Here is a 25,340-nt window from a genome sequence, read left to right on the forward strand (position 1 = left end):
CCAAAGATGGCCTTTTCTCATCCCCTTCCATCAAAAAATGAACTAAACAGAATCTTTCTATAGACTTTTAGGAGTTCATGTCTGTGGCTTTCTGTGCAAATTGGTGACACCATTTGTCCAGCTACAACTAAAGATCAAACACCATTTAGAGACACCAAATTCCTGAAGTGCTTTCATCTAGCCCAAATCTGTGAATATGAAGGAGAACATGCTTTGCAAGAAGGATTGGAACTACATTACAGGCAATTTTACCTTCACACCGGTGAGCAGCGTTGCCCAAAAATCTACAAGCCGTACAAGGGACACTTACACACAGTGTTCATCTGCACAAAAGCATGGACAAATAACTGTCTAATAAAGATGTTCCAACATTCACTGCCTTAGCATTTGCAAGCCATTTCAGGTCCCAGGTTAGAAAGCACTCACAAAAGCTGGAAATAATATTAGTTTAGATCATATTTTCTGCATTTTTCTCCTCTCGTTCTTAATTTTGAAGGACAACTGCAATTGCAGTTCATCCGTTTAGTCTTATCCTAAAGTCATTATTTGTTATGATGCTGTTCCTGCCTTCAGCTACAAAGAAAATGACTATCCCTACCCCCTCACAGGCAGGATTAACAGCCACAGAAAATGAGTTATGGCTAGTCTAACTGACAGGAGCTCAGAAGCAAATTCGTTTTCAGAAGTCCACCTAGAGCCCAGGAAAGAATTCTGCAAAGTGTCTTCTTAACACTTCTCCACAAATAGGTAACACAATGTGTTTTTCCTCCTCAATAGTAATTTTACTTATGTCTTCATCAGCCTCAAAAGAATCCAGCTAAACAGAGGAAGACAGGCTAGTGTGCAATAAGATTGTTTACTAGTGTATTAACACACAAAGAGGCAGTAAATGTCTTCCTTACTTTTTTTCTATCCATAATTTCACCTTTCTTAACAGAACTGGTGCCAGATGGAGCTGCATGAGCTTATTTCTACTGAATTTAGCTTAGAAGATTCACAGATCCTGAACTGACCGTTTCTTAACGCCCTTTATCAGCAGACTGATGAGTACATTCATCGACCTTGCTCCAAACTAAGCTGTTACCCAGGTAGCTTATGACTGCTTCCAGCTTTTTGCCCAGAGCTCAGAACAAAGCTCCCAGATCAGCTGGACACAAGTCTTTGTAGGATAAAATTATAGACTAGATGCTGATATACTGCTCCTTGCTTATACAGATTAACACCATTAAATGATGACCTCCGAGCAGCTTTCCAAAATGGTAATATTTCAGTTTAGAGTTCAGCTTACAAACAGTGGTTTGAAACTATTTAGACTATAAAGCATAGACCACGTGTTGAAAAGACACTGTAGAATTTTAGATTATTTGCCTAAAATCACAGACAGCTTAAAAGAACATGATAAATGCGTGGCATCTGTGTTCTGAAAATATTTTGAAGGGATCTGTTTTTTGAAGTTATTACAGTGTGAAAATGTATGCATCTATCTGCAACTGCTGCACAAAAAGAACAGGACTCTGCATTCAAAGCAATCAAGAATTGAAAACTCAATAAATATGAAATTCTTACAAAAAGTAGAAGGTATGAGGCAAATAATAGCCTTTAAAATCTGCATCTTATCAACACAGGATTCCAAAGCACACAGAAAGTGTCATAGACTGCAAGTCACTGGGAATATTCTGTATGTTAAACGTACATGGCTGAAGATCCACACGTGCATTTCTGCCACTACAAAGAGCTCCACAGATGATCCAGCTCACACAAAATGAATTTTCTACCCAGATCCAGACTGTAGGATGTGGGCTTCTTGTCACAAAGATCAGGAAAACGGTGCCACATCTCTCAGTCTACCTGGACCTTACCTTAATTGCTTCATGTGCAGAAGCTTAAGGATACACTGACTAACAAAAAAAGTAAAAAAACAAGGGAAAGTCTTCAGATGTTTATCAAAATACTTTTGAGCACTTACTGAAGTCTTACTCTCTTCAACACATTATCTCCAAAGCTGGGTTAGATGCTCTGCTAAATTAGGCCATACATTACCTTTACATATTAAAAAAAGTAGATGGAAATATTGCCTTACATTCATTTTAATACAATCATGCAATTTGAGGCTTATAGAGCCATGCATAAAGCATTTGTTTTTCCACCTATAACAAAACTGATCCATTAACTCTGACAATATTTTTAGTACGTATTTTGTTACAAAAGCATTAAGACACGTTATGAATCATTCTGGCATTATGAGAGTTAATAGAATACTACGTATTTTTCAGCATTATTAATATTTAGTGTCGTTCAGTAAATTAAAAAATCAAGTTTAACTAAGGTTAAAAATATCTGATGATACAGTACATAGATGATTGTAAATGTATATTAATGAAGCTTTACACAATTGACTGGATATCTTTTCGTTAATCACTCACAAAATCATGCCAAACATATATCAAAAACTTCAGCTCTTTTTTCATCCAATCTTCCGACATTTCATTATTATGGTTACCTGATTAATGGATGCAATAATATATGTGGCATGACATGATATGTTCACATTAAATTTTAATCAAATATTACTAAATTCAGAAAACATTAAGTAAATCATGACAGATGAGGCAATATTGCTGTTCTGTCATATTGATGGTTATAGAAACTCACTATGAAGAGTTACAGATTAAGGAGAAGTAAATCTTATGAGGAAATAGAAGTATTTCAAGTTTAACTAGTTGGTTCTTTTAAAATTGCCTTCCAGCCAAAACCTGAATATGAGATCCATCAAAAGTATTCCAATGTCTGTAACTGATATGAATGTTTTGTTTCCTTCTACTGCAAGTTGCCCTGTTCTTTCAGAAGCATAGTTTAATATACAATCTGCAAAAAGAGCCTTTCCAAAAGATGATGGCCTAAGTAGTAAAAAATAACATTGTTCTTCACTGCAGATGGGAAAAATATATCCCGATTTATGTAAAACATTGCTGTGATGTAAGAAGCAGAGTGTCTGACACATGGAAAACAGTTGATCTGCTCAATTTTACCCAAATGATGCTGTTACAGCTTTGCAGAGCATGTACAGGGAGACAAATAGTGGGTTAGTGCTCTTATGTTAGATGTGCAAATATAAAATGGTTTCATCCTGGGAAACAAGAGAACGTGCCTCTAATGCTACAGGCCATAGCTTTCTTCTCAGCTTTAAGTCAGTAAATAATCTGTTGATTTGAAAGTCTGGAACCCATATTTAGCAAGATTTCTGTATCGCACTTTTATCTGGCAACAAGGAAACAAAATTCAGAACCAGCTTTCTACTGCTGTGTTTCAAAACGGAAAAGCTTAAACTTTCTGTCCCAATGAAGGGTTAGAGGGGATTTGCTTTTGTTGTCCTATGCCTGCCTTGGACATCTCTCTCTAAACATTTTAACTGGAGATTCAAGTTATAATTTCAAGGCATTCTTCTTTTATTAAAATGAGAGTGGTGAGGTGCTGGCACAGGTCACCCGGGGAGACTGTGGATGCCCCATTCCTGGAGGTGCTCAAGACCAGGTTGGATGGGGCCCTGGGCAACCTGCTCTAGTACCAGATCTGGAGGTTGGTGGCCCTGCCTGTGGCAGTGGGGTTGGAGCTTGATGATCCTTGGGTCGCTTCCAACCCAAACCATTCTATGACTCTACAAACATATTTACCCACGGAATAATTTATCTGCATGTTATGAGACTTAGATGATGCTTCAGAAGAAAGGCGATGAACCTAAATACCAGTACTGGAGGGACAACTAGCTAAAACAAGATGAGTGTAATAGAACAGTTTAAGCAAAAACTATAATGAAAAGAAACACCCCAAAGTGTTCAGAGTGCCTAGAAAGCAAAGATCTTAGGGGTCAATTCTAAACTTTCAATGTTAGAATCCATGATTATATTTGCACAGAATTTTAATTCCACAGCAAAGAGCTCTCTTTTTTCACTTGTTTGTACCTTAAAGAATAAAAACGGAAGTGTTCTTGTCATATGACCACCTTTTTGATATCAAAGATGTCGAACACTACTGATACCTTAACACTAGGTAATAAATGGAGAGAAAGTAGGAAATCAGAATGCTAAAATAGAGATCACCAAGTAGTTGGGAAGATTAGTTGGGAAGGAGCATCTTGGTATTGGGGAAGCTCATACTGATTAGAGTGATGGTGCAAGGAGTTCAGCTAAACACCTCGCTGCTGTAAAAAGGGAGCTTGGAATTTTTTAAGTGTGACTAGCTCATAGAACATAATGGGAACAGCTATGAGACTAATTAAAGGAAATCACTATGTTATCTTCCTTCATAGCCAGATAAGTTTTGTACAGTTAAAAGATTAAATAACACAAAATTTCTGTGTGTGTAAGACCTAATAAAAATGGAAGAATACATCCAAACCCACAGCTCTTACCGCAGGCAAACTCCCACTGGTGTTGGCACCTCATACGATGCAGAGAAGAGTGCAGACACTTCAAACAAAATTGCCTGGAAAGGTTTGATTCACTCTCACTTGATTAATTGAATGAGTACATTATAAGTCAGGTTTGCAGCTCTTGCTTTTCTCAGGAATTAAAACATACCAGAAAAATAAAAATAAATAAATAAATAAAGAGCTAACTCAAGGTCCTTGGTAAAATTTAGAATCAGATCATGATGTTATGGCTCAGACCTCAAAAAAAACAACCCAAAACAACACCACAAAACAAAAAAGACACCCAAAAAACCCAAACCAGCTGGCCTCCTCTAGAACCCTCTGCTAACATCAAGATCCATCTTTTAAATGCTGCCCGTAGCCTTACAGTCTACAGGGTTGTGCCAAAAACCAGATTTCTCGTCAGAAAAATCAACTTGAATTGGGCCTCTTCCATTGTATTTCAGTCTGGGAGAGGAAAAACAAAACAAATCAGAAAGATTCTGTGAACTCAAGATAGGCATTGCTCATTGAAGAGGATTTCAAAAAATACCCTTTAACTAAGTAAAGCTGCTAAACAAACCTACTTATGTCCAACATTTTTATCCTCAGAAGCCAGAGCTGAAGGGTGTTTTATTTTTGAGGAGAGGGCCAGCTGAGAGAAGCATCATCCAGCTGCCTGTAGCAGCATTTAGGAAAGCAGTAACAGAAGCTAAAGGGGCAGCTAGCACGTTCAAAGATGGAACTGCAGATCTCTGCTGGAGAAATAGGGGCAGGCCTGTGTGTTATAGGTGAGGGAAGATTTGTGGCAAAGATGGGAAAGTGATGAAAGGGAGGGTGGTGACTTTACAGTAGATCTGTAGGAGGGCATATGTATTATGAAATGTTAGGAAGACAGCTTAGGGCAATGGAGCATGAGCAAAATACACGGACATCCTCACATCCCCATGCTCAAATTCCTATCACCACTTTCAAACACCCAGAGTATGACACCTACTTTTGCTGTCAGTTGAGACAAAAGAAAGTTTTAGGGTATCGACTCTTCATCATTATACACTCACAGAAGATTGAAAATAGTTACGTTTCTGCTCAGATAAATACTGAGAGGTTACGAATACAGAACTTTCCTGGAGAAAGCAGTATAAAGGTATATAGTACTTAGCCTTTCACCATTCCCACCAGATCCTTTACCTAAAGTAGTTATACCGAGCAAAGGAATCACACTATAAATATAATTAGTTACTTGGAACCTGATCTAAAGCCTAATGAAATCAGTAGAAAGCTTGCAGAGAGAACGAGCTATAAAGAAAATATTAGTTTGATTGCTGTGGGCAAAACTACTTTCAGATCTAAGCAGAGGATTTAGCTGTTTTATTCTGCAAGCAATGAGAAAATATCTTCTTGATTCTAAAACTAAAATAAGACACTAATTAATTCTAGAACACCACAGTCGTATACTTTACTTCTTAGTATGCAGGAATTCAATAGTTTCATTTTAAAATAGTAATATTTTTAAAAAGGCATTTAATTTAAATGGTTGTGGTTCCTCTTTTCAGTAAACACATGTGAAGGCATACATTGTATTTAAATATAATAAATACAGCTAAAATCATGCATCTGGGTCAATCCTTTGCATGTAATCAGGATTATGAAAATTTAGTTTTTCTTTTCTTATCTTTCTCAATAAGTGGCCTATGTACATACGACTGGAAATTTATTCAGACATGGTCTTGGTTGTGTTCTTGCTCTTCAGCTCGCCGGTTTGTTCTTCCCAGTAAATCTGACTAGATGTCTAATTCCATCAGTTGCTCTGGCAGCTACGGAAAGTGCCAAATCATGCTTGCTGTTTTCTAAGCTGTGCAAAAATTCTTTTGAAAAAAAATATTTCATGGTAAGGCACCTTAGTTGAAAGTTTTCTGCCCGTTTTAATGGCTTGCTCTTTTGTGCTGTTTTTGTTTTACTTTGTTGTTGTTTGTTTGCTTTCTGCTCTGTCTGCTGACCACATTTAATTATAAGGGGAAAAGTCACAGAGGATCTTAAAAGTCAAAATCCAAGTAGACACAAAAGGAGGAAGAAAGGTGATAGGAAAGGGATTTCATTCACTTTATGCCTTCTCCAAAATTTCATTCTTTGTGAGCTCTCCCAGCTTTCTGGAAGAGGTTCCCTCAGCCCAGCTGTCAAAGCCCTCCTTCATGCACTGCCCTGCACAGCCCCTCTGAGGCATTACCCAGAAGCAACCCAAAGGGACACAGCACATCTAGGTAGAGATCCTGAACCTGGTTATTCTGAAATATCTGACAAATGGAAACAGGTCCATCAGTCCAGTGGCTCTGTACATGTGTGGTGGGAAATAAATTGCCAGAGATATAGGGGAATCCCTTTTGTTTCAAAAGTGCTTCTTCAAAGGAACAGACTTCCCCAGCTCTCTTTGAGGAAGGCACTGTGTGGGAGGCTCTGCGGGCCCTCCTACAATGCCATGACTGAGAAGCCTGTCTTTAACTGCAGCTTAACTGAAAATGCACAGTCCAGATAAAATGCAAAGGCACAAAGAGTAAATAAAGAAGTAGTCAATGCTAAGAGAAGTGTGGGCTGAGGAATTCTGCCTCCTAAGGAGGTGACAGTCAAATGAAGCTGGCTCATCATGTGTGTCAAAAGCAGCATCAGACAGGTAAATAGCAATTCTACACTTCCCTCCTACTCTAAAATTCCACCCTTAAAACACAGGGTATTTTAGGAAGCTTCCTGCTGACAGGCACATCCTGTCCAGAATTACATTTTAATAGTTCTTCTTTTAGACAGACATTTAATTTACACTTATACAGTCAGCATGATATTCCCATGCAGTCCCTTGGGAGGAGCAAAACATGCAAAACACAGAAAAGGCGGTAATGAAAAGAAATAATCATCTTGTTTTCACTGATGAGTTTTCAGATAATGGAGTAAGCTATTTACTGTGGTTCTGTTTTCTCTGGAGGACAACTTAGCCTCTTTCAGAACAACTTCTGTGTGAACTCTGCAGATACTGTTCAAAAATGAAAATCATTTTCAGCCCAGGACAGAGACAATTGTAAATGAATATACAGTATCCAGCACGTCAGGATTTTAGATAAAATTCTATAGTCTCCCAAGATTATCCCTTGAGCAAAGGAGACCTCCCATACAATTGCATTCTCAATTAGTAAAAATGAGAACTATTTCACACTGCAACTAGCATTAATTAATTGTTGAGGCATTACTTGTCTTCCACAGCAGCTTCAGGAATTGGCAATACTTCTTAAAGGATGAGGGAGCAGAGATATTTTCATGTTGCCATAGTCAGAAAGCACTAGCTATTCATCAGGAAACAAATAAACAACAAATCACACCGATTACCTTGACTATAGCATTGCAAACACCAACATGATGACTCTGAAGGAAACTGCATATTAGTAGCAGCTTTTAAACCGTGAGATTTTTAAAACTAAACTTGTCAACATTCTTTTTATTTGCCTTGGGCTTTTTAATCTCTGCAAAGCCACTCCAGATGTATGAGAAACAAAGCATTTGACACCGAAATTGTGGAAAATACCCAATTTAAACCCCTGCTAACAGTCCCCAGCTGGGCCTTGCCAGGTCTGTGAGGGTAGTATAGTCACACTGCCTGCCTTGCTGGAAGCACAGAGCTTCTGGCTACCTGAACAACAGACACACTGCAACATCTTGGCTCAGCTCAGCAATATGGCCCCTAAACGTTTATTCTGTGGGTAACATTTTCCCCCTACCTTAGCTTCCACTCTTCAAGTGGTAAACTGGCCGAGTCTTACTCCTTTTTGCACAGAAGGTAAAGTTCCTTGAGATGGACACTGACTGTCTCTTAAACCCAGTAAATCAAAATGTCTTTCCTGTGCCACCAGCCGGAGGAATGGAAAACATTTCTCAGAACTAGGTTGTTTTATTTCTAAGAAAGCATTTGACCTAATGATCTACTTTGGCAAATTGGTATGATTTATGGAGAACAGATGAGCATAATACAAAACAGACATGTAGCTTCTTGCCATGAGTCAAACTTTTTACGCAAAAATCAAAAATATACACATACAGATCAGCAATAGAGTTTAACAACAAACAAAAAAATATCTGCAGCTTAGTCAGCAAAGTGCTCATAGAGCAGTGAGAAATAACAGCTTGACAATACGCAACTTAACTGCCAGCGTATATAAAATCTCACCCTACATAATGTTTAGTAATCTTCAAAATTTGCCACTGGATTAATGCAGCACCAAAAAAGAATGACCAACCAGCTACGTTTTTGAAGAAGAACTTCCTCACTGTGATGGTGACAGAGCACTGGAACAGTGTACTCAGAGAAGCTGTGGAGTATCCACTGGAGATACTCAGAACCCATGTGGATGCTTTCCTGTGTCACCTACTGTAGGGAACTCCATAGGTCCTTCCCAGCCCCTACAGTTCTGTGATTCTGTGTAAGATCTCAGAGAGACAAGAAAATCAGCAAACTGTGACACATTCACTCAGTACAACTTCATTAACAACTGAGAAAACAAGTTGTGTGCTCAGGTGTAAAGATTTTTAGTAGAGTTATTCCTGATGTAGCACTGCTGGCGAGATGGAGAAAGGGGCCAGGCAGCATGAGGAACAGGGCTTGTCATTACAAACAGGAACAGGGAACAAATGAGATGGTCACCATGGGGTTTGCACTCCTATGGGTGACAGATAAACGTTATCACTTCCTGAATGTACATGTATGTGCAGGTCTGTGTGTGCACGTGAGTTAACGGGAAGAAGGGAACCATAAGCATTTGAAATCAATTGAACCGTATCATCTCATATGTCCAAGCACCCTCAGTGAAGCACCAAGCAGCCTTTCTTCTCCACCCTGGCTGATTTACCTCTATGATGGCTGAAAGGGGACAACTTCACCTATCTACTACCCAATCAGCAGGCTCCAGATCAAAACCACTCTGGACTACACGGGATCTCACTTGGTGATACATAATTAAACCAAGCAATACATAAATTATTGCAAATGAGAACAGGAATTAGTAAAGTACCTTACAGAAGTACTGTGCCTGAAGAGACAGTGTTGTTTAACCACATGAGGTGAAGGAAAACTGCCCCCAGCATTGCTGTGTTGCACAGCCAGTCCTCACAGAGCAGGCATGGCCAAGAGCCACAGCACATCAGGCATGTAGGCTCCCTCAGAGAGACCACAGACACCCGTGATGTCTGAGGATCACATCTACAAAGGGAATCCTGGGCTTTTGCTTGCTATTAATTACATTTTTACTTTTTGTTTCCGAGGTTTCTCACCTTTCCCCCTACCTTCCGTCCTCTTTTCTTCCCCTCATTGCCCTCCTGGTCCATTACACCTGTGTCTTTACAAACCCGGGCCATTCTTCGAACCTGTGTTAATTTCACTCAGTCCCTTCACTGCAGTTTTCGTCTCTAGCCTTTGTAAAATGTAACGCTGCACAGAAAAAGACGATCACCAGCAATTAGCCGTCCAGCTCATCGGCTGTCCAGCATCGTGCTTAGCTCAACGTGTCACTCCTCTCAGGGGATCTTATTTGGATGACGAATGCCAGCAGCCTGTCAGCACATACCTGTTGGCGAGGCGGTGTTGGTAGCCCTGTCACTGTCATGCTTTCACGTACTGCAACCACAGACACGTGTGAATGCACAATGAGCACTGCGGCGCACTGCCGCCTCTCCCCGTACCGCAGCGAGCCGTGCTACCGCCGGTTCATGTCGGCAGGCAGTGGCCGGGCCGCCCTTTCTCCGTCCCTCCACATTATCAGCGCTGCTCCCTCACACCGAGCCCGGCACCAACGGTCGCCGCGCGCGCCCTCGGGCGGGAAAACTGCCGCGCTCGAGCCGAGCGCTGAACTACAACCGGCCGGCACCGCGGGGAGACGCGAGAGCGCCCCTGTCTCGCGAGACTCGGTGTCTCGCGAGGCGTGGCGGCGCCGTGGCGGAAGCCGCTGCCGTGTTTACAAGCCGCCGGGGCGGAGCCGGGGGTGGAGCGGCGCCGGCAGCCGGGCCGGGCCGGGGCACCGGGAGCGGCGAGGAGGCCGCTTCTGCGCCCATGTGCCCGCAGCCCCCGCCGTCCATGGAAGTGATGGAGGGGCCCCTCAACCTGGTGAGCTACGCGGCCGCGGGGGTAGTGGTCCCGACGGCGCGTCCCGACCGTCGGGCGGCGGCGGGCACGGGGTGACCCCCACCCTTAGCGCGGGGAGCGGAGCGCCCTTCCTGCCGCCCTCGGCACCTGTTCCGGTCCGTGCCAGGCGCCGGCCGGCTGCTTGGGCCGCTCCGGGCCGCCCGGTACCGGAGCAGGTAGGGGAGCGCCCCAGGGCCGCGCCGAAGGGGACGGGAGGGGGGAGGCCTGGCTGCGAACTGGGGGCAGGGAGGGCGCTGCCCGGCGGGGAAGCGCGTAGGTGACACAGGCCCCACCTATGTCAGCTGTAGAGTTGAGAGGCTAGGCGGGCCGGCGCCCGAATACATGCTTTTTTTTCCTCACGAGATGAAGTGCTTTAATATCCTTAAATCTTTAAACAACTCCGCTAACAGTAAGTCTCCGAGGTGCTTTAACTACTGTGCATGAAAGCTGCAGCTTCATAAAAGCTAATCGGGTTTTAAACAGCCTGAACTAGGAACCTGCTGCCACAGATAAGATCCAGGGCGAAGACCTGTTCATTCTCCAATTAAAAACTTGGGAATTTGCATACTGACCGTACCTTAGGCACAGTGATGCACTGAGCATTTGTGAAGACCACCCTCGGCCCAGCGGTACAGCCATCCTGCCTTTGTGGGATGCAGAAGCAGCCATTGCAGAGCTGTGTCAATAGAGTTTTTCCAACCCACAGCCCAGCCTGCTGCCAGCCCTGCTGGGTACAAAGTCAGACCAACTTTCAGGATAGTGATGGAGGAGGAAAAGCCTATTGCTGTTTGCAGACATTCTAGACACTTTTTAAAAGGAGATCCAGTGCAAAAAGAAACTAACTGAATGATTTTTAACAAGTGACTGTAAGTAGCATCTTAGTGGCAGTGCAGATACCACCGGTTAGCAGTGTTTCTTACTGAGGCTGTGTCATGAGGACTGCGAGTGACAAAAGTATGACTAAAGCCTGGCTTCAGCCCTAACAGATGATCTTCTCACCACAACAGTAGACTGCAATTACCGCACCTGTCTAGCACCAGACTAAAAATAAGATCAAGATACTTCTATATAACGGATGATACAGGAAAAAGTTGCCTTATGTAGTCCTATACAGAAAGTTAGGAAGTTGCCAGCATGTATTTTCCTACTCCATTGAAGGGAGTGTCCCAAAACACTCACTTTTTCTGAAACTGCTGCACTATGGATGACCTTATGTAGAAAAATACACGCTTTTCAGGCTATATCAAGTAACTTAAGTTTTTCTGAGTTCTATTCACTGTCACACTCTGCAGATGAATTGCAGATTTGCACCATTTGGGGAAGGTGCCAGTCCTCCAGTAAGGGAATGTTCATTCAAGTTATTGATGCTGTTCCTGATCATGCACTTTACTTGCTTCTCATGAAAATCTCTTACATAAATCTAGGTCACAAGGATTGAAAACCACAGTGTTTTCCAGAGTTGCCATTAGGGAGAAAGAAAAGCAACAACAACCCCTTAGCTACTATGTGGTATTGAGTACACTCACAGTTAGGTTTATTTATCTGATATCAATGACTTGTTTTAAGTACTTCCCTTCTTTCAGTATGCCGGTGATTGCTAATTCTAATGAAATGCTTTTCCTGTAGTTAAGGCTTTTCATTAGAACTTCTTGAGTGTTGCTCACATTGTATTTGAAAGCTCGTTAGTCTTAGTTACTTGAAAGTATAGACACTGTTCTAATTTTTGTGGGGAGGTAAACTGAGATCGTTAGTAGTGATGCAGTGTCCTAATGTCTCCATTTCTGCCAACATTTAGCACACTCACTGCACTTAAATTTTTATATTGGTGGTGTTCAGTTACATAATTCATTATTTGCTTAGCCTTCCTATTTACAGATGGCATACCATACCTTCTATTCTGCTGACTTCAATTACATTAAGTTTCTATCCCTTGAAATGTAAACATTAAATATTTGGATGAAAGTATCTGGCCTTAATCAAGGCCTTGGGCTAACAAAGTTTTCCTAAGTTTAACTACATTTTGGTTTCCGCAATTCTGATTTATGTAAGTAGCTCTTGACAAATACTGCTTTGGTTTCCCAGCTGGTTTCAACACCTAAGTAGTGTGCTGTGAGTTTTCCAATTTAAAGGAGATCTAATAGATGACCCTTGGGTCTAATGACTTCAATGAGACATACACCTACCTTTTTAGAGTTTGGCCTTAAGGTCATATATGTTTTTTGTTTTGTTTGATCCCATACTTAAGAAGCGTACAGGTGACCACAGGAAGTTTGGAAGTAAATACATGAGGCAAATAGCATCAACCTCAAGAAGAAATTAAAAAAGAAATGCTGTGCTCACTGAACGCAGTCCAGTACCCAGAACTTTGCAATACCGCTCTACTTTTCTTTAGGGTGCTTTCTAAGAAACCTCTACCTTTTATTCCTACTACATGATAAGAGCATTTCATAAAGCATATCAGATGTAATTCCCATTCTTATGAATACTGTTTTCTATACATTTCTTGAAGTGTAAGGGAAGCGCGAAAAGCTGTTTTGATGAAAACTAGAGGGCACGGACTGGCACCTGGTATAAAAATACAACAAAGCATATACTGCAAGAATTGCATGTAATGAACATTTTTAAATGCTGTAAAACACTGGTAGCAGTTATTCCAGTGCAAGCCAGTCAACAGTCAACATTAACAAGTGCTTTGCAGGTGAAGTACGTAGTCTGTCCACTTGAGGGAAAAATAGCAGTCCAAGTGCACGGTATGTAAGAGCAAGAGCAAAAAGAGAACTCATGTCCAAAAGCTTATGAGAGACCAAAGCATTTCAACCACACAGGCCAGTGTGTTTGAGATTCAGTGCTATCCTGCTCCTCTGTTGTGTTGATTGGAAAAGATGGATAGATGTTCTTGTACAGAAAAACCCACTGAATCCTGTTTGTGGTTTCCCCAGTTTTTCCTTTATTTTCTAACTAAAGCACAATCTGTAAGCTGCTGTACTTGCTCTTCATTTCTAAAATGGGGGGGGGGGGGGGGGAGGGGGGGGAAAGGTAGATCTGAACTCAGACTTGAGAAAACAAGCTTTTAGGGGATTCTCATAGGAATACCTAGAGAAGTCTATTTTTACTGTAGTAATAAAAGCACTGGCTTTCCCTTTAACAACCTAATATGTACAGGAGTATTCTTTTCAGCTAGGAGACAATTAAGGTTTGCACCAGAGACAGCAGCATAACTGAGAAAAGTGACTGAAGGTACTGAAGTGATCCAAAGACTATTGAGCTGAACAGCCTCTTCACCAACAATCCCCTTGGAAACCTCAATAATGTTGTATTCCATCAAATAATCACTACTAAAAGTACAACACCAATCTCTTCTGCATCGTACATATAGCAGCTTACAGTAGCTTCCAGTCAAGAACAAAAGTAACTAAGCAATTGGTCATCTGCAGAAGCATTATTTCCTCACTGGTTCTGCACCTTTCTGCTGTGTCATGCTGACATTCCTGACTGGTACATGCATATTGTAGAGCCATGTGGCTCTGAGGAAGCTGCCTAGTAGAGGTTGAAAGACCAAAATGAAGCAGCCTCATGGAGGCCCAGCGACGCAGCATACTGAAGCCTTTCTGCACTGCTTATTTGAAATTTTTGCCCCATAGATAGCCTGTTTACTCCACCACCTCGCTGGGAAGCCCATTCCAGTGTTGAACCACTCTCACAGTAAAGAAATTCTTCCTCTTGTTACTGTGGAGCTTCCGGTGCTTCAGTTTCTCCCTTATTCTACTGCCACATGTTGCTGAAAAGAGCCCGCATCAACTTGACTCCTGCACTTTAGATATTTATAAACAGTGATGAGATCCCCCTCAACCTTCTCTACTCCAGACTGAAGAGTCTCAGGTCTCTCAGCCTTTCCTCGTATGGGAGCATTTAGGCTTAGAATCATTTAGCTTATAACCTCCAGTTACTGTGACCTGCGTAGTACCATCTGTGGAACTGTATACAGGGAGGCAAAAAGCACAAGAACTGTAGGTATGTGAAATAGCTTTGGAAACCAGCTTAAAGTATTTAGTCCATTTAATATGGACAAAAAGGAAGAGCATGAGGTTAACTTTAGTACGCGTTTGGTAAAGAAGATACCGCAACTTAATGAGTTTGCAGGTCATCAGAGAAAAGATCTGCTGCTGTGCCTGCATGGGGTTTTGCAGACTCCACCTAGGCTGAGCATCGTGAATCTGAGTTCATTTCATGCCGGATCTCTTAATCACATTTGCATGGAGAGGAATGTTTTACTTTAAATTTGGAATAGGCTGGGAAGACACGCGTAGTCAATTAGTGCTATTCAGTAGATTAATGTTGGTTGGCAAAATGACAATACCTTGGTTGCTTGTTTGCCCATGTATTGAAATTTTAATACTATTGCTTACAGTAGAGTTAAACTTCAACAGAAAGAAGTGACTGAAGAGTCTGTTAATATTGAGAATACTTATTTTGCTCTATAGTCGCACTAACCTGTAATTTACAGTGGAGTCATTGTTCTGCCAGTCTTGCTAAGTACAGGCTTTAAAATACAGAATTGAACTCGCATGTGGCTAGTGGTATTGGTTGAGTTGCCACAATGGATCCTGCCTCTGTTTGTTTCTCCTTTAGCTGACTTTGTCTTTCTCTAAAGCATACAGTGAGTATTTTTAAGGAGGCTTACTTCTGTCTATAAAGCTGCACACTGCAGTTTCTTTAGGTTTAGTGGCAAACTTATTGCCCTTGTTTAGTGTAAGTTACAGCACAATTAAAATATATATATATATATATTTGTGTTTATTGTAACTGCCTGTAAATGTAAGCATTTTCTGTGTTTTTTATCACTGAAATACGTATATATTTAATAGATGCCTGTAATTTATTCTTGGATCCCCTCAGGTCAACTTTCACACTAGTATTCTCTTCATTCCATTTATCAGAACAGATGCAGACATAAACATACAACATTTCCCAGTTCACTCTTTCCAGGTAACGATAGGTTTAAAAGGTACTTGTGTATATGTAGCACTGACAGAGCATTTGTGTGTGGAGGAGACAAGTAAGCACCACCTAACCCCCTCTTTGTGCTTGCTGCTGTAAAAATCCACATGGAAGGTACCCTGCATAGTCATAAGCATTATTGTAGTGACATGAGCTGCATTTTCTCTTTCTTCCTTTCCCCAAAATATAGTCTTAGAAATGAGAGCCCTGTATCCTCAAGGAAACAAGCCAGCTAACAGATCCCTCATCTCTCAGAGCAATACCTTCTTCTTTGCTTCCAGCAGTAAGAAAACATAGCTAAGCTAGTACCTACAGTTCACAGCATAAGGTAGAGGATATTATCACCAGACTTTGGTTGCATTTGAAACATCTATGAACATATATTGCACGTGACTTGTTTTGCAGTGTGTTTTCCTCAGGCCCCTTTATTTTATGGGCTGGATTTTCCTGTCTTTATTTTTTAATTTCATTATTGTAATCTCTCGCTGTAATCTCTGATTCATAATCATATTACAACATATCGCTTATTAGAGAGCCCCTTAAAATTAAGGAAGAAGGAAGCAAGCTTCAGATCTTACACAAGGCTTTGGCCAGTAAAGAACAGAACAAAATGCACATGAGACTATTTCAGCTACAGGAGGACTGTTACAAATAACTGCTCTGAACAGAGGATAGTGGGAGAGCAGTAATAAGTGTGACAAGTGGCCTTTGTTTCACATGGCCTGCAGCTGCATCATTATCTAGTTTACACGGGAAAGAAAAGGTTAAGTATTAATTTTGGACTACTAAAGAAATCCTTAGGCAAAGAATAATAATAACAAAAAACCTGTATTACCGCATTAGAGTTGGGTTTTGGTTATTCTCTTGACTGTTGCTCAAAGATTACATACCCAATGGTTTGTGTTAGTTGGGTGGAGAATTGGATAGGAGCATTTCTCTGAAACATCAGTACCAAGTTACAAATGCAGGGATCATCCCTTAGTATCTCAGCTACACTGAAAAGTAAGAAAAACCATCTAGCTTACCTTCTGCAGCTCATCCAGCAGAGTTCAGGTATTGCAGTAAGGCACACACTAATCCCTTAGGAACTAAATGCATTGAAGGAACTTGAGGAAGCTTTTTAGGTTGGTCATTTATCACTCACACCTGCTTCCTCTTACATCAGTCAAGTTGCTACACCTGTCCATTTGCTTACTGGGAATTCCTGCTCCTCTGGATGGAGAGGGACATCTGGAAGTAGTTGTCCAACAGCTTTGCCCATCCAATTCCATATCTTCTTAGGACATTGTAAATATTCTTACACAACTTCCTACAGATATTTCCAACACTGCTGCTGGGAGAGGAAAGAAAACTCAGGTAAACTTGCTGCAGTTACTCATCAGCTGTTTCTGCAGTCATTACAGCAGCAATACCAAGTCAAAGCAGTCCTGTTTGATTCTGTTAGGAACCAGCAGAGCAACTTCAGAATTGCTGGTGTAAACACCTCTGTGTAGCGTGACATTGGATTGGGGATAGACTTAAACCATATTTTTTTTTAACTTTATGGTGTGGGGTACATTCTTCCATTGTCAGCTTTATAATGAGATGCAGACTGCTGGATGCCATGTGGCCAAGTGTAACTGAGTGCTAAGAGTAAACCAGCAAACAAGGCTGGATGTAGGTGCTTATCAGTGATAATGGCATATTAAGCATTCAAGTCCTGATGTTACAGATTTTTCGCTTGCTTCTAGGAAACAGTTGCACAACTTTCTTCAAGCTGCCGGTTTTTATATATATTCTACAATGTAAATGGGAGAATTTCCTAGATCCTCGCACAATCATCTAATTGGAAGCAGCATTCAGAAGGTGGAATTAATGTCAAACTTTTCCATGTTAAGCTGGCAGGAAAACACTCCGAATGAGGAGTTTCTTTCCTCCTTGCTAACTGTGAGGCATCTAGCTTTCTAATAACAGGCTCTGCTGGATCACTGGTTCTACTCACCTTTTGTGGTTCACTGGGGGAGGTCTGGTGCCCTGCAGCAGAGTATGATGTCCTGGCATCCGTGTATTTTGGTGGAATGGTGAGAAAGCATTTTGACCTTGCAGTCAAAGAATACTGACTTCTTTTTGCTAGTACTGTTTCCAAACTGTTCATTTGTGGCCTAGCCCGACTTCTTTACCAACTTCTTTACACTCCCTTCAACTTCACTGGGAGTTAACCGAGAATGGAAATAGTTCAATTGCTCCATGAAAGAACAGCTGACCGTCCTCAGATGTTCTGCATGTGAGTTGAATAAGACCATCCCCCAGTAGCTTAAAATGTATGAAAATAACCTTTGAAAACAGTCAGTTTCAAATTCTCCTATGTAGAAACTAACAGATGGAACTAGTCCCACTGCTTGTTGCTTTCTTAGATCTTTTGTCTCTAGCTACCTCGTTTTTTAGACTTGCCTATGCAGTTTACAGAAGAAGCTGCATCAGTTCTAACTTATTGAATAAACTGTTTTGCAAAGATGTAGCTCAGGTGTTTTTATGTGCATGACATAGCTAATTTGTAACGGATAGACCAACCCTGAGTAATTGAGGAATTGACTCAATTTGAACTGATACTTGCTTGTTTCCCATGGGAAATAAGCCTTCTCTTTTTGGCATAAGTCATTTGTAGGAGTCCATAGAAAAAGGCCATAAAATAGATGCTTTTCCAATAGAAAAACACTTTGCTGAGATTATTTAACCTCGGGGCAGAACAAATAGGGACTGCTGACACAGTGCTGTGAGGATTGAATGAAAATGAGGAAGAGGAATGTCACTAGTATTTGTTGTGAAGGATCAAGGTTTTGGTGTTGGTTTGTTGTTGTTGTTGTTTTAATGCACAGTATATTAGCATATAAAATCAGCTTTTAGAAAGCAAAATGTCTAAATTTGGTTAAATAGCTCCTAGAGGTTGCTTAAGAACAGATATTTCCCAAAGGATGTTTTCTGTACAAGTAGAAAATAGAATTTAGATGTTAAATTGACTTGAATGACAAAGGTGACAAATTCATCTGCATTTGGGGACCTTTCTTTTAAAAGCAGATATTAGGATCATGATAGTCTTGATAGAATCACATAGCTGTCTTCTTTGCATTATCTTACCTTTGATGCTTCTACCAAGATGTCAGAATGACTGGTTCTAATACCTTAAGGCATGGACAAATAGTGATGTTTTGATAGTGCTTTTGGAACGTGCTTCAAGGTACGGTGACTTACATTCACCAAACATCTGAAGTCTGATTCATTGTATGTGTCTGCCTGGCAGGGAACTGAGAATTTGTATTGGTTGGAGATGAAAATGCAGAGGTGCTCAGCTCTGTTGCCCTTAGAAATTCCCTCCATGTGGATTAGCAAAAGGCTCGCTTTAGAAACCACCATCTATAAAAACACAAAGAAACAGGCATAAACTTCAGTTTCTTCTGTTTTGTGTTGTTTCACAAAGCCACTGCCTGCTACTCCATGTCAGTTTGCTTCAAATTCAGCATGTAGTAAAGCACTCATGAATCTTGTGCATTGTTGTCAGTCTTCTGCTTTGGTGGTCAAAGCCATTCGTATGACATAACTTGGCTTTGGAGAAGGAGCCATAAAATTCATATCTTGTAGTAATGACAAGATTTGCTTTCATGAATGCTGCAGTGCTGCTTATGTAATACTCTCTATCACTAAACGTATGCAAATGCTTGCAGCAATTACTTGCTTTCAGCAACATCTTCAGCCTACCCTCATAGTTTACATTAAGATGCTGGTATAGACTTAAACTGCTGTACAGCAAGGATGTCACTTTGATACCTTCAACTATGGCTGTGCTGATTCCCTTCATTTATGTGAGGTGGAAGCAAAACTTCCAAGGTCCTCTCCACTTTCTTCAAGAGGCAAAGCAGAAACTGCCCAACCATTTCATTTTCCAGCTGTATAATTCAAGTATCTTAGATTCTTCTGGGTAAATTGGTCCTAAATTCTTTCCATCGTCAGGTAACTTCGATGATCTTTTTACACAGCTGTAGTTTATGCCTGCCTGTGATGAAGAAGATAAACTTTCAGAGGAGAGCTTCAAAAGAATTCTGCTTTATACACACCATCTTTGCTGCATTAACAAACTTCAGTTCATACCCGTACAGTACAGACTCTTGTGACAAAGTATTAAAAAATAAACTGCAGACCTCAGAAGGGACTGGGAGATTTGTGCCTAAAAGCCTGGGAATTGCAATCAGTGGAAGATTCTTAGCTGTACCCATTACTTTTAAAACATAGATTGCTATTTGTTGGTTAACCCTCGCTGATGGAACGCTCTTTTTAATTTTAAGGCTCACCAGCAGAGCAGAAAAGCAGACCGCTTGTTGGCAGCAGGGAAATATGAAGAAGCAATTTCTTGTCACAGAAAAGCTGCTGGTGAGTAGGTATTTCTCACATTCCCGTCTTTAAAACCAGCTTGTATATCTACATGTTTCATGGGACTAATTATCCAGTTACTTGTATGATATTCTCTTTATTCTTCAAGTGTGAATTGGTTTTTTTTTCAGACCAGATCACAGACATTTCAGAAACTTTACCATGAGCAGCCAAAGTCAGAATTTCCCAAAGTTGATGTTGTTGGGGGTGGTTGTCACTGCTAAGGCAGTTCTTGATTCAAGACAAAGGCAACTCTTCATGTCATGTACAAAAACTACAGCTGGGATCCTTCACGCTGGTTTTGCTTTGCACTTCCTTTTCAGTATTTTTCATGGCTGAAGTAACGTGCTCTCTGTTGATAAAGCAAATACACAAACTTTCGTACTAGTTTATTTACTTCTCATTCCTAATGTTTGAGTCAAGACAACTGAAAACAAGTAGTGTTGTCAGCTTCCCTAGAACTCAAGGACAGCAGAGTGCATCACAGACTTAGTGCTGTGACTGGCAGTTTCTCCTAAGCAATTCTTTGTTCCTCTACCTGTCCATTTAAATAGTCATGCTTAATTATTTGTGTTGCAGTCCATCAGCTTCCTGACAGTGTGGCAACTGCTTGGCAGAAGAAGAAAGAGGAGGTCTTAGTTGATGTAATGAGTGGGACATTTACAGTGACAGGGCTTGTGTGCAGGAAAAAAAAGTGGCTTCTCCAAACATTGTAACCTAGATACCAGGCATTCTCCCTGCCCATTCATAAATAGTAGGAAACCTCATAGAATGAAAAACCTGCTGTTTATGAATAGCGAGAGCAACAAGGGATAGCACATCCCCTGATAGGCAGACTTTTCTTTTTGATTTAATTCACTCCATATGCCAAGGCAAAACTCAACGTATTGAATGTTTCTTGCTTTTCTTCAGTTGATGATTCTGTATCATTATCTCATAGCCTGAATTTGGTGAAGAATTTCTTACCTTTTGTCATTTTCAACGCTAGCAAGATACGATTGAAGTCTGAAGTGCTGCTCTGACACAAACCCAGCACATTTTCTGGTTTGGAGGGGAAGTTAATGAAAAAAGTGGAGGACAACAGACTGTACCCTTTCATCAAGAATATAACTAAAGCATGACTTAATAACACAAGTATATCAGGGAAGAGAGTATTTCACTTACTACATTTGTGTTAAATAGCATGCATGTTAATGGTCCAGTTCTTCTTAGCCATGTTTCTTCCCTTCATGAAATAAGTTCTTCTTTGGCAACTTTCTGGAAAGGGCTGCCATGCTAGTAAGCTCTTGTCCTCTGAAAAACAGATCGTCTCAATCTGAGCATCCAGGATGCCATGGCAAGGGTGCAGAATGTATGATATGATCTCAGTTTTTTCAGACTTCTGAGAAACAGTACAGACCTTATAACCTTGCCCTTCATTAATTCATTCATTTTCTCTTCCACAGCATACCTTACAGAAGCTATGAAGCTGACCCAGTCAGAGCAGGTGAGAGCAACATGCAGCAGATGCCAGAACTCTACGTATCTGTGTCTTATATTGTGCCCTGATGATCATAGTTCTGTTGTAGTCTGCATTTTTTTCTGAGGCCCACAGCAACTGCACTGGGAATTCTACAAGTGCAGAGATGCTTGTCTTTCCAGAGAGTTTTTGCAAGCGTATGTTAGGCATGGACAGGAGCTAGTAATACATCCAGGGCTTCCCCAGCAATGTTTGCTAGTCTGCAAGGTGTCTTCAGGGAGGTGGTACAACTAGTTTCGTGATTAACTTTTGCTGTGAAGCACTGAGGCTGTTTTCCTAAGACAAAAGTAGCAGTGCATCTACAGCATGCCAAATGAGCCTGTACTTTCTTGGTGTTTTATTCCAGATTATTGCAGTTGAATCATAGAATTAATCATAGAATTACTCAGGTTGGAAAAGACCTTGAAGATCATCAAGTCCAACCGCAAACTTCCTGTGCATCTGCTCAGGACTGTCAACAATCTGATTTGAGTCTTGCCCCCCAAAATACTAAACATTAACTCCTTAACAATACCAGTAGTTATGTTAGATTTGGGTGACATATCTAAAACCGTTGCATTGTAAAAGTAGAGAGCATTTCTTGTTGGATTTAGTATCTGAATAGCAAAGGCTCCTCCTCTCCCTGTTTATATAAATATTTACGTGCTTGTAACCTTACTAGAGTAAATATTCAGGTGGATTAAGGATCAGCAATTAAACTGTTTAATCTTGTTCTTATTCAGGCTCAGCTATCACTGGAATTACAAAGGGATAGTCACATGAAACAGTTACTGCTCATCCAGGAGAGGTGGAAAAGGGCAAAAAGAGAGGAAAAGATGAAAGCTCAGCAGAATGTGGACAAAGAATTAGCTGCACATCTTCAGACTTCTCTTAAGCCATCAGCTGAAGAATCTGATGATCAAAATGCGTTGATTCCCGTGACTCAGAAATACAGCCCTTCCACAGAGAAGCATCTACAGGATATTCAGGGTGTCTTTGACAGGGACCCGGATACACTGTTATTTCTGCTTCAGAAAAAAAATGAGCCAGTGGAAGCATGTATTGGGAGTAAGGCTCCAAAAGATGACAAAACAATAATAGAAGAGCAGGCAACCAAAATTGCAGATTTGAAGCGGCACGTAGAATTCCTGGTAGCTGAAAACGAGAGATTGAGGAGGGAGAATAAGCAGTTAAAAGCAGAAAGAGCGAGACTACAAAAATCTCCAGTAGAGAAGGAGCTGGATGTAGATGCTGACTTTGTAGAGAAGTCAGAGTTGTGGGGGCTGCAGCAACACTCAGAAACTGCTTCTTCAGCTGCATCTTGGCAGGAGTTTGCAACAACTGCTGGGAAGGCAAAGGACATTCCAATACCCAACCTTCCCCCCCTGGACATCCCATCCCCTGAACTCCCCCTGCTGGAACTCTCTGAAGATATACTGAAAGGACTGATGAATAGTTAAAGAACAGGAAAATAAAGTGCTCTATATAGTTACCTAAACCGAGAAAAGGGAAAACCACCAGGACAATGATGGCCTGAGGGCAGAAACATCTAACACAATCCTACTGTTGGAGAAAAGGCATTAAAGCAACTTTGTTACTGTGAAATACACATCATATCTAATCTACTTCATAAAATCTAAAGGTACCATAACTGGTATAAGTTGGCGAGCTCTTTAGTCTTTCTCCCAATGTTTCAAACCAAATGACTGCCTGGAGAACGTTTCATGTAACACAATCCTTCCGGGGTTTAAAGTATACTATATGTAATAGTTATCTATATTGCCATAAATGATGGTGCAGAACCTAACTGTTACGGTTGCCAGTTGGCTGCCACTTCATATTGAAAAATGCTTTCTAGCATGAATTTAAACTGTGCATTTCATTATGCATAACTTTGTTAATTCAGATACAGTGCAATTTATACACCTCCTAGATGGGTTTATGTGCCACACTCTGTACTCCTGACCAAGTTAACCTCAAGTCAGGAGAGACTGAAATTTCCATTCTATGAAGGAACCAACTTATTACTTCTGTTGATAAGTTTTTGGGGGTTATCTGTTTACATAACTAATCAGGGTGCATCGAATCTAGCTATTGGTTTCTGTATAAAGTGACATTGTTAAAAAAAATATCTATACTTAAGGAAAAATACCCTTTTTGTTTTTGGTGATGCGTGAATGGAGTAATTCTAGCTGGCAGTATTTGATTGGAAAAGAAATTGTTTACAGCTTAACCTGATTCAAAAAGGATATGAAAATAAAACCCAAGGTGTTTTGACACCAAGCATGTGTTAAATCTCTGCAGATGTTGGGGGGTATAAAAACAAATTTATACTAGTGGTGTCAGTACACCATGTACACCTGAAGTCCTGTGTTCATCTGTCAGCAGATACTGAAAAGCAGGGATGAACTCAGAGTGCCCTGCTGGTACATAGTGTGACTTGGCTAACAGCTTGCTTCTGACACTGGCGGACAGGGGAGACCTCAGAGGAAGCAGTACTGTGCATCTGCACAGAGCCGGGCTGCTGGGAGCAGAATAAATGGCGCTGTGTGCACAGCATGTGGGCAGCCGGTGTCTGAGGTGGGCACTGCTGGCTGCCCATGGCATCAGCCAGTACTGGTTATGCCCTGAGCCCAGGCTTCCTGCAGGAGGGAGGTGAGGAGCCATGGGTAGGAGAGGCATTAGTTACCTGTTACTGATTAATGAGAAGCACAGAGTGTTGCAAGCAAACTCATTTTCAGTTCTTGTTACAGCGTAAGCTTGCTTTCTAAGCTTGCTTTTGTTTTTCCAGAATAGGTGTGAGGTACAGCGAGGACACTTTATGCTGTGCATTTCTCCCCATGCCTCTACATACCTGCACTGTTGTGTTGCTTGCTTGAAAGGACGTAGGGACTTCAGGTAGGAAAAGCTGAAAAGCAGAGGTCCCTTGTACTGAATTGTAGCTGGCAGTTCATCTTGCTGGGGAGAAGTTATTCTGCTGTTGCAAGTGTTGCAGCGCATGGTCCTGAAGAGCAATGGTGATGAGGTAACCTGTACTGGCCAGCCCCAGCCCGCTGCATTCAGAGAAGGGCAAGTAATGGTCTCTGCTGTCACCTGCTGCCTGCCCAGCTGCTCAGGTCGTTAGGCAGTACAGCGCACCGATTTTGTTCGTGTAAAGGAAATAAAATGGTATTTGCTCACAGGAAGGCAATGAATTATTTAAGCAGGCACCCACTGTACACAAGAACGCTGCTGAAATCAAACTTAGGGCATCATGGTTTAACACCGACACTTTTCTATTCCTGTGAGTGCTGCAGTACCAAGACTGGACATAACGTGCTCTGTAACAGGACAGGCGCTTCCAGACTGCAGCATGAGCACAGCCAGCATTACGTGGCCCATGGGGAAAACTGCTGCTTGTGCAGCGCATGGCCTGACCTAAACATGGAGCAGATGGTTGCACTGAGGTCAGAGCGTGGCCTGGCACCCAACTCGTGTGCTCCTTGCTGGAAGGACAGCCCCAGCCTCCTCCCTGCCTTCCCTGCAAAGAGACAGGGTGGGAGCAGATGGGGCCTTCCCTTCTGACAGCATGGGACATTTGTGAGGACATCTCACAGCCCTATAAAAGTGCTTTATGTTCCAGGCAGAAAGCCGAGTGAACGGAATAAGACCAAATATTGTGGTTTTGCTAAGTAAGGGACCGTCCAGGCTGTACTTGGAGCTGAAGTGTTGTGATCCATTTAAATAACAACAGATGTTGCATAAGGAACGCTACCAGAGAGCAAGTGATAGCTGCATAGCGATAGATGTAAGGAAATTCTCCTCCAGCCCTGTCAGCAGCCAGCTCGCACCGCGACCACTCAGAGCTGCTTTAAACCACCATTGCTTTTCAGTTTGCTCGG

At 41.4% G+C, this 25,340-nt stretch overlaps 1 protein-coding gene and 1 long non-coding RNA gene across 2 annotated transcripts in view; one reads left to right on the forward strand and one right to left on the reverse strand.

Annotated features, from left to right (window-relative positions):
• Positions 1 to 16,640, reverse strand: part of LOC140254206 (uncharacterized) — a 53,314-nt gene extending 36,674 nt beyond the window's left edge. Inside the window, exon 1 of the long non-coding RNA XR_011904090.1 lies at positions 16,586 to 16,640. This is a non-coding gene — a long non-coding RNA (uncharacterized lncRNA). The remainder of the gene's footprint in view (positions 1 to 16,585) is intronic.
• NRBF2 (nuclear receptor binding factor 2) lies at positions 10,402 to 23,952 on the forward strand. The gene is made up of 4 exons (XM_072340580.1): positions 10,402 to 10,544; positions 19,877 to 19,961; positions 21,407 to 21,447; positions 22,203 to 23,952. Exons 1-4 carry the CDS (start codon positions 10,491 to 10,493, stop codon positions 22,917 to 22,919), a joined length of 897 nt encoding a protein of 298 aa, XP_072196681.1. The 5' UTR covers positions 10,402 to 10,490; the 3' UTR covers positions 22,920 to 23,952.
• Positions 23,953 to 25,340: the final 1,388 nt, after the last annotated feature.

Source organism: Excalfactoria chinensis, chromosome 6 (genome assembly GCF_039878825.1).
Source record: "Excalfactoria chinensis isolate bCotChi1 chromosome 6, bCotChi1.hap2, whole genome shotgun sequence".
Classification (NCBI taxonomy): domain Eukaryota; kingdom Metazoa; phylum Chordata; class Aves; order Galliformes; family Phasianidae; genus Excalfactoria; species Excalfactoria chinensis.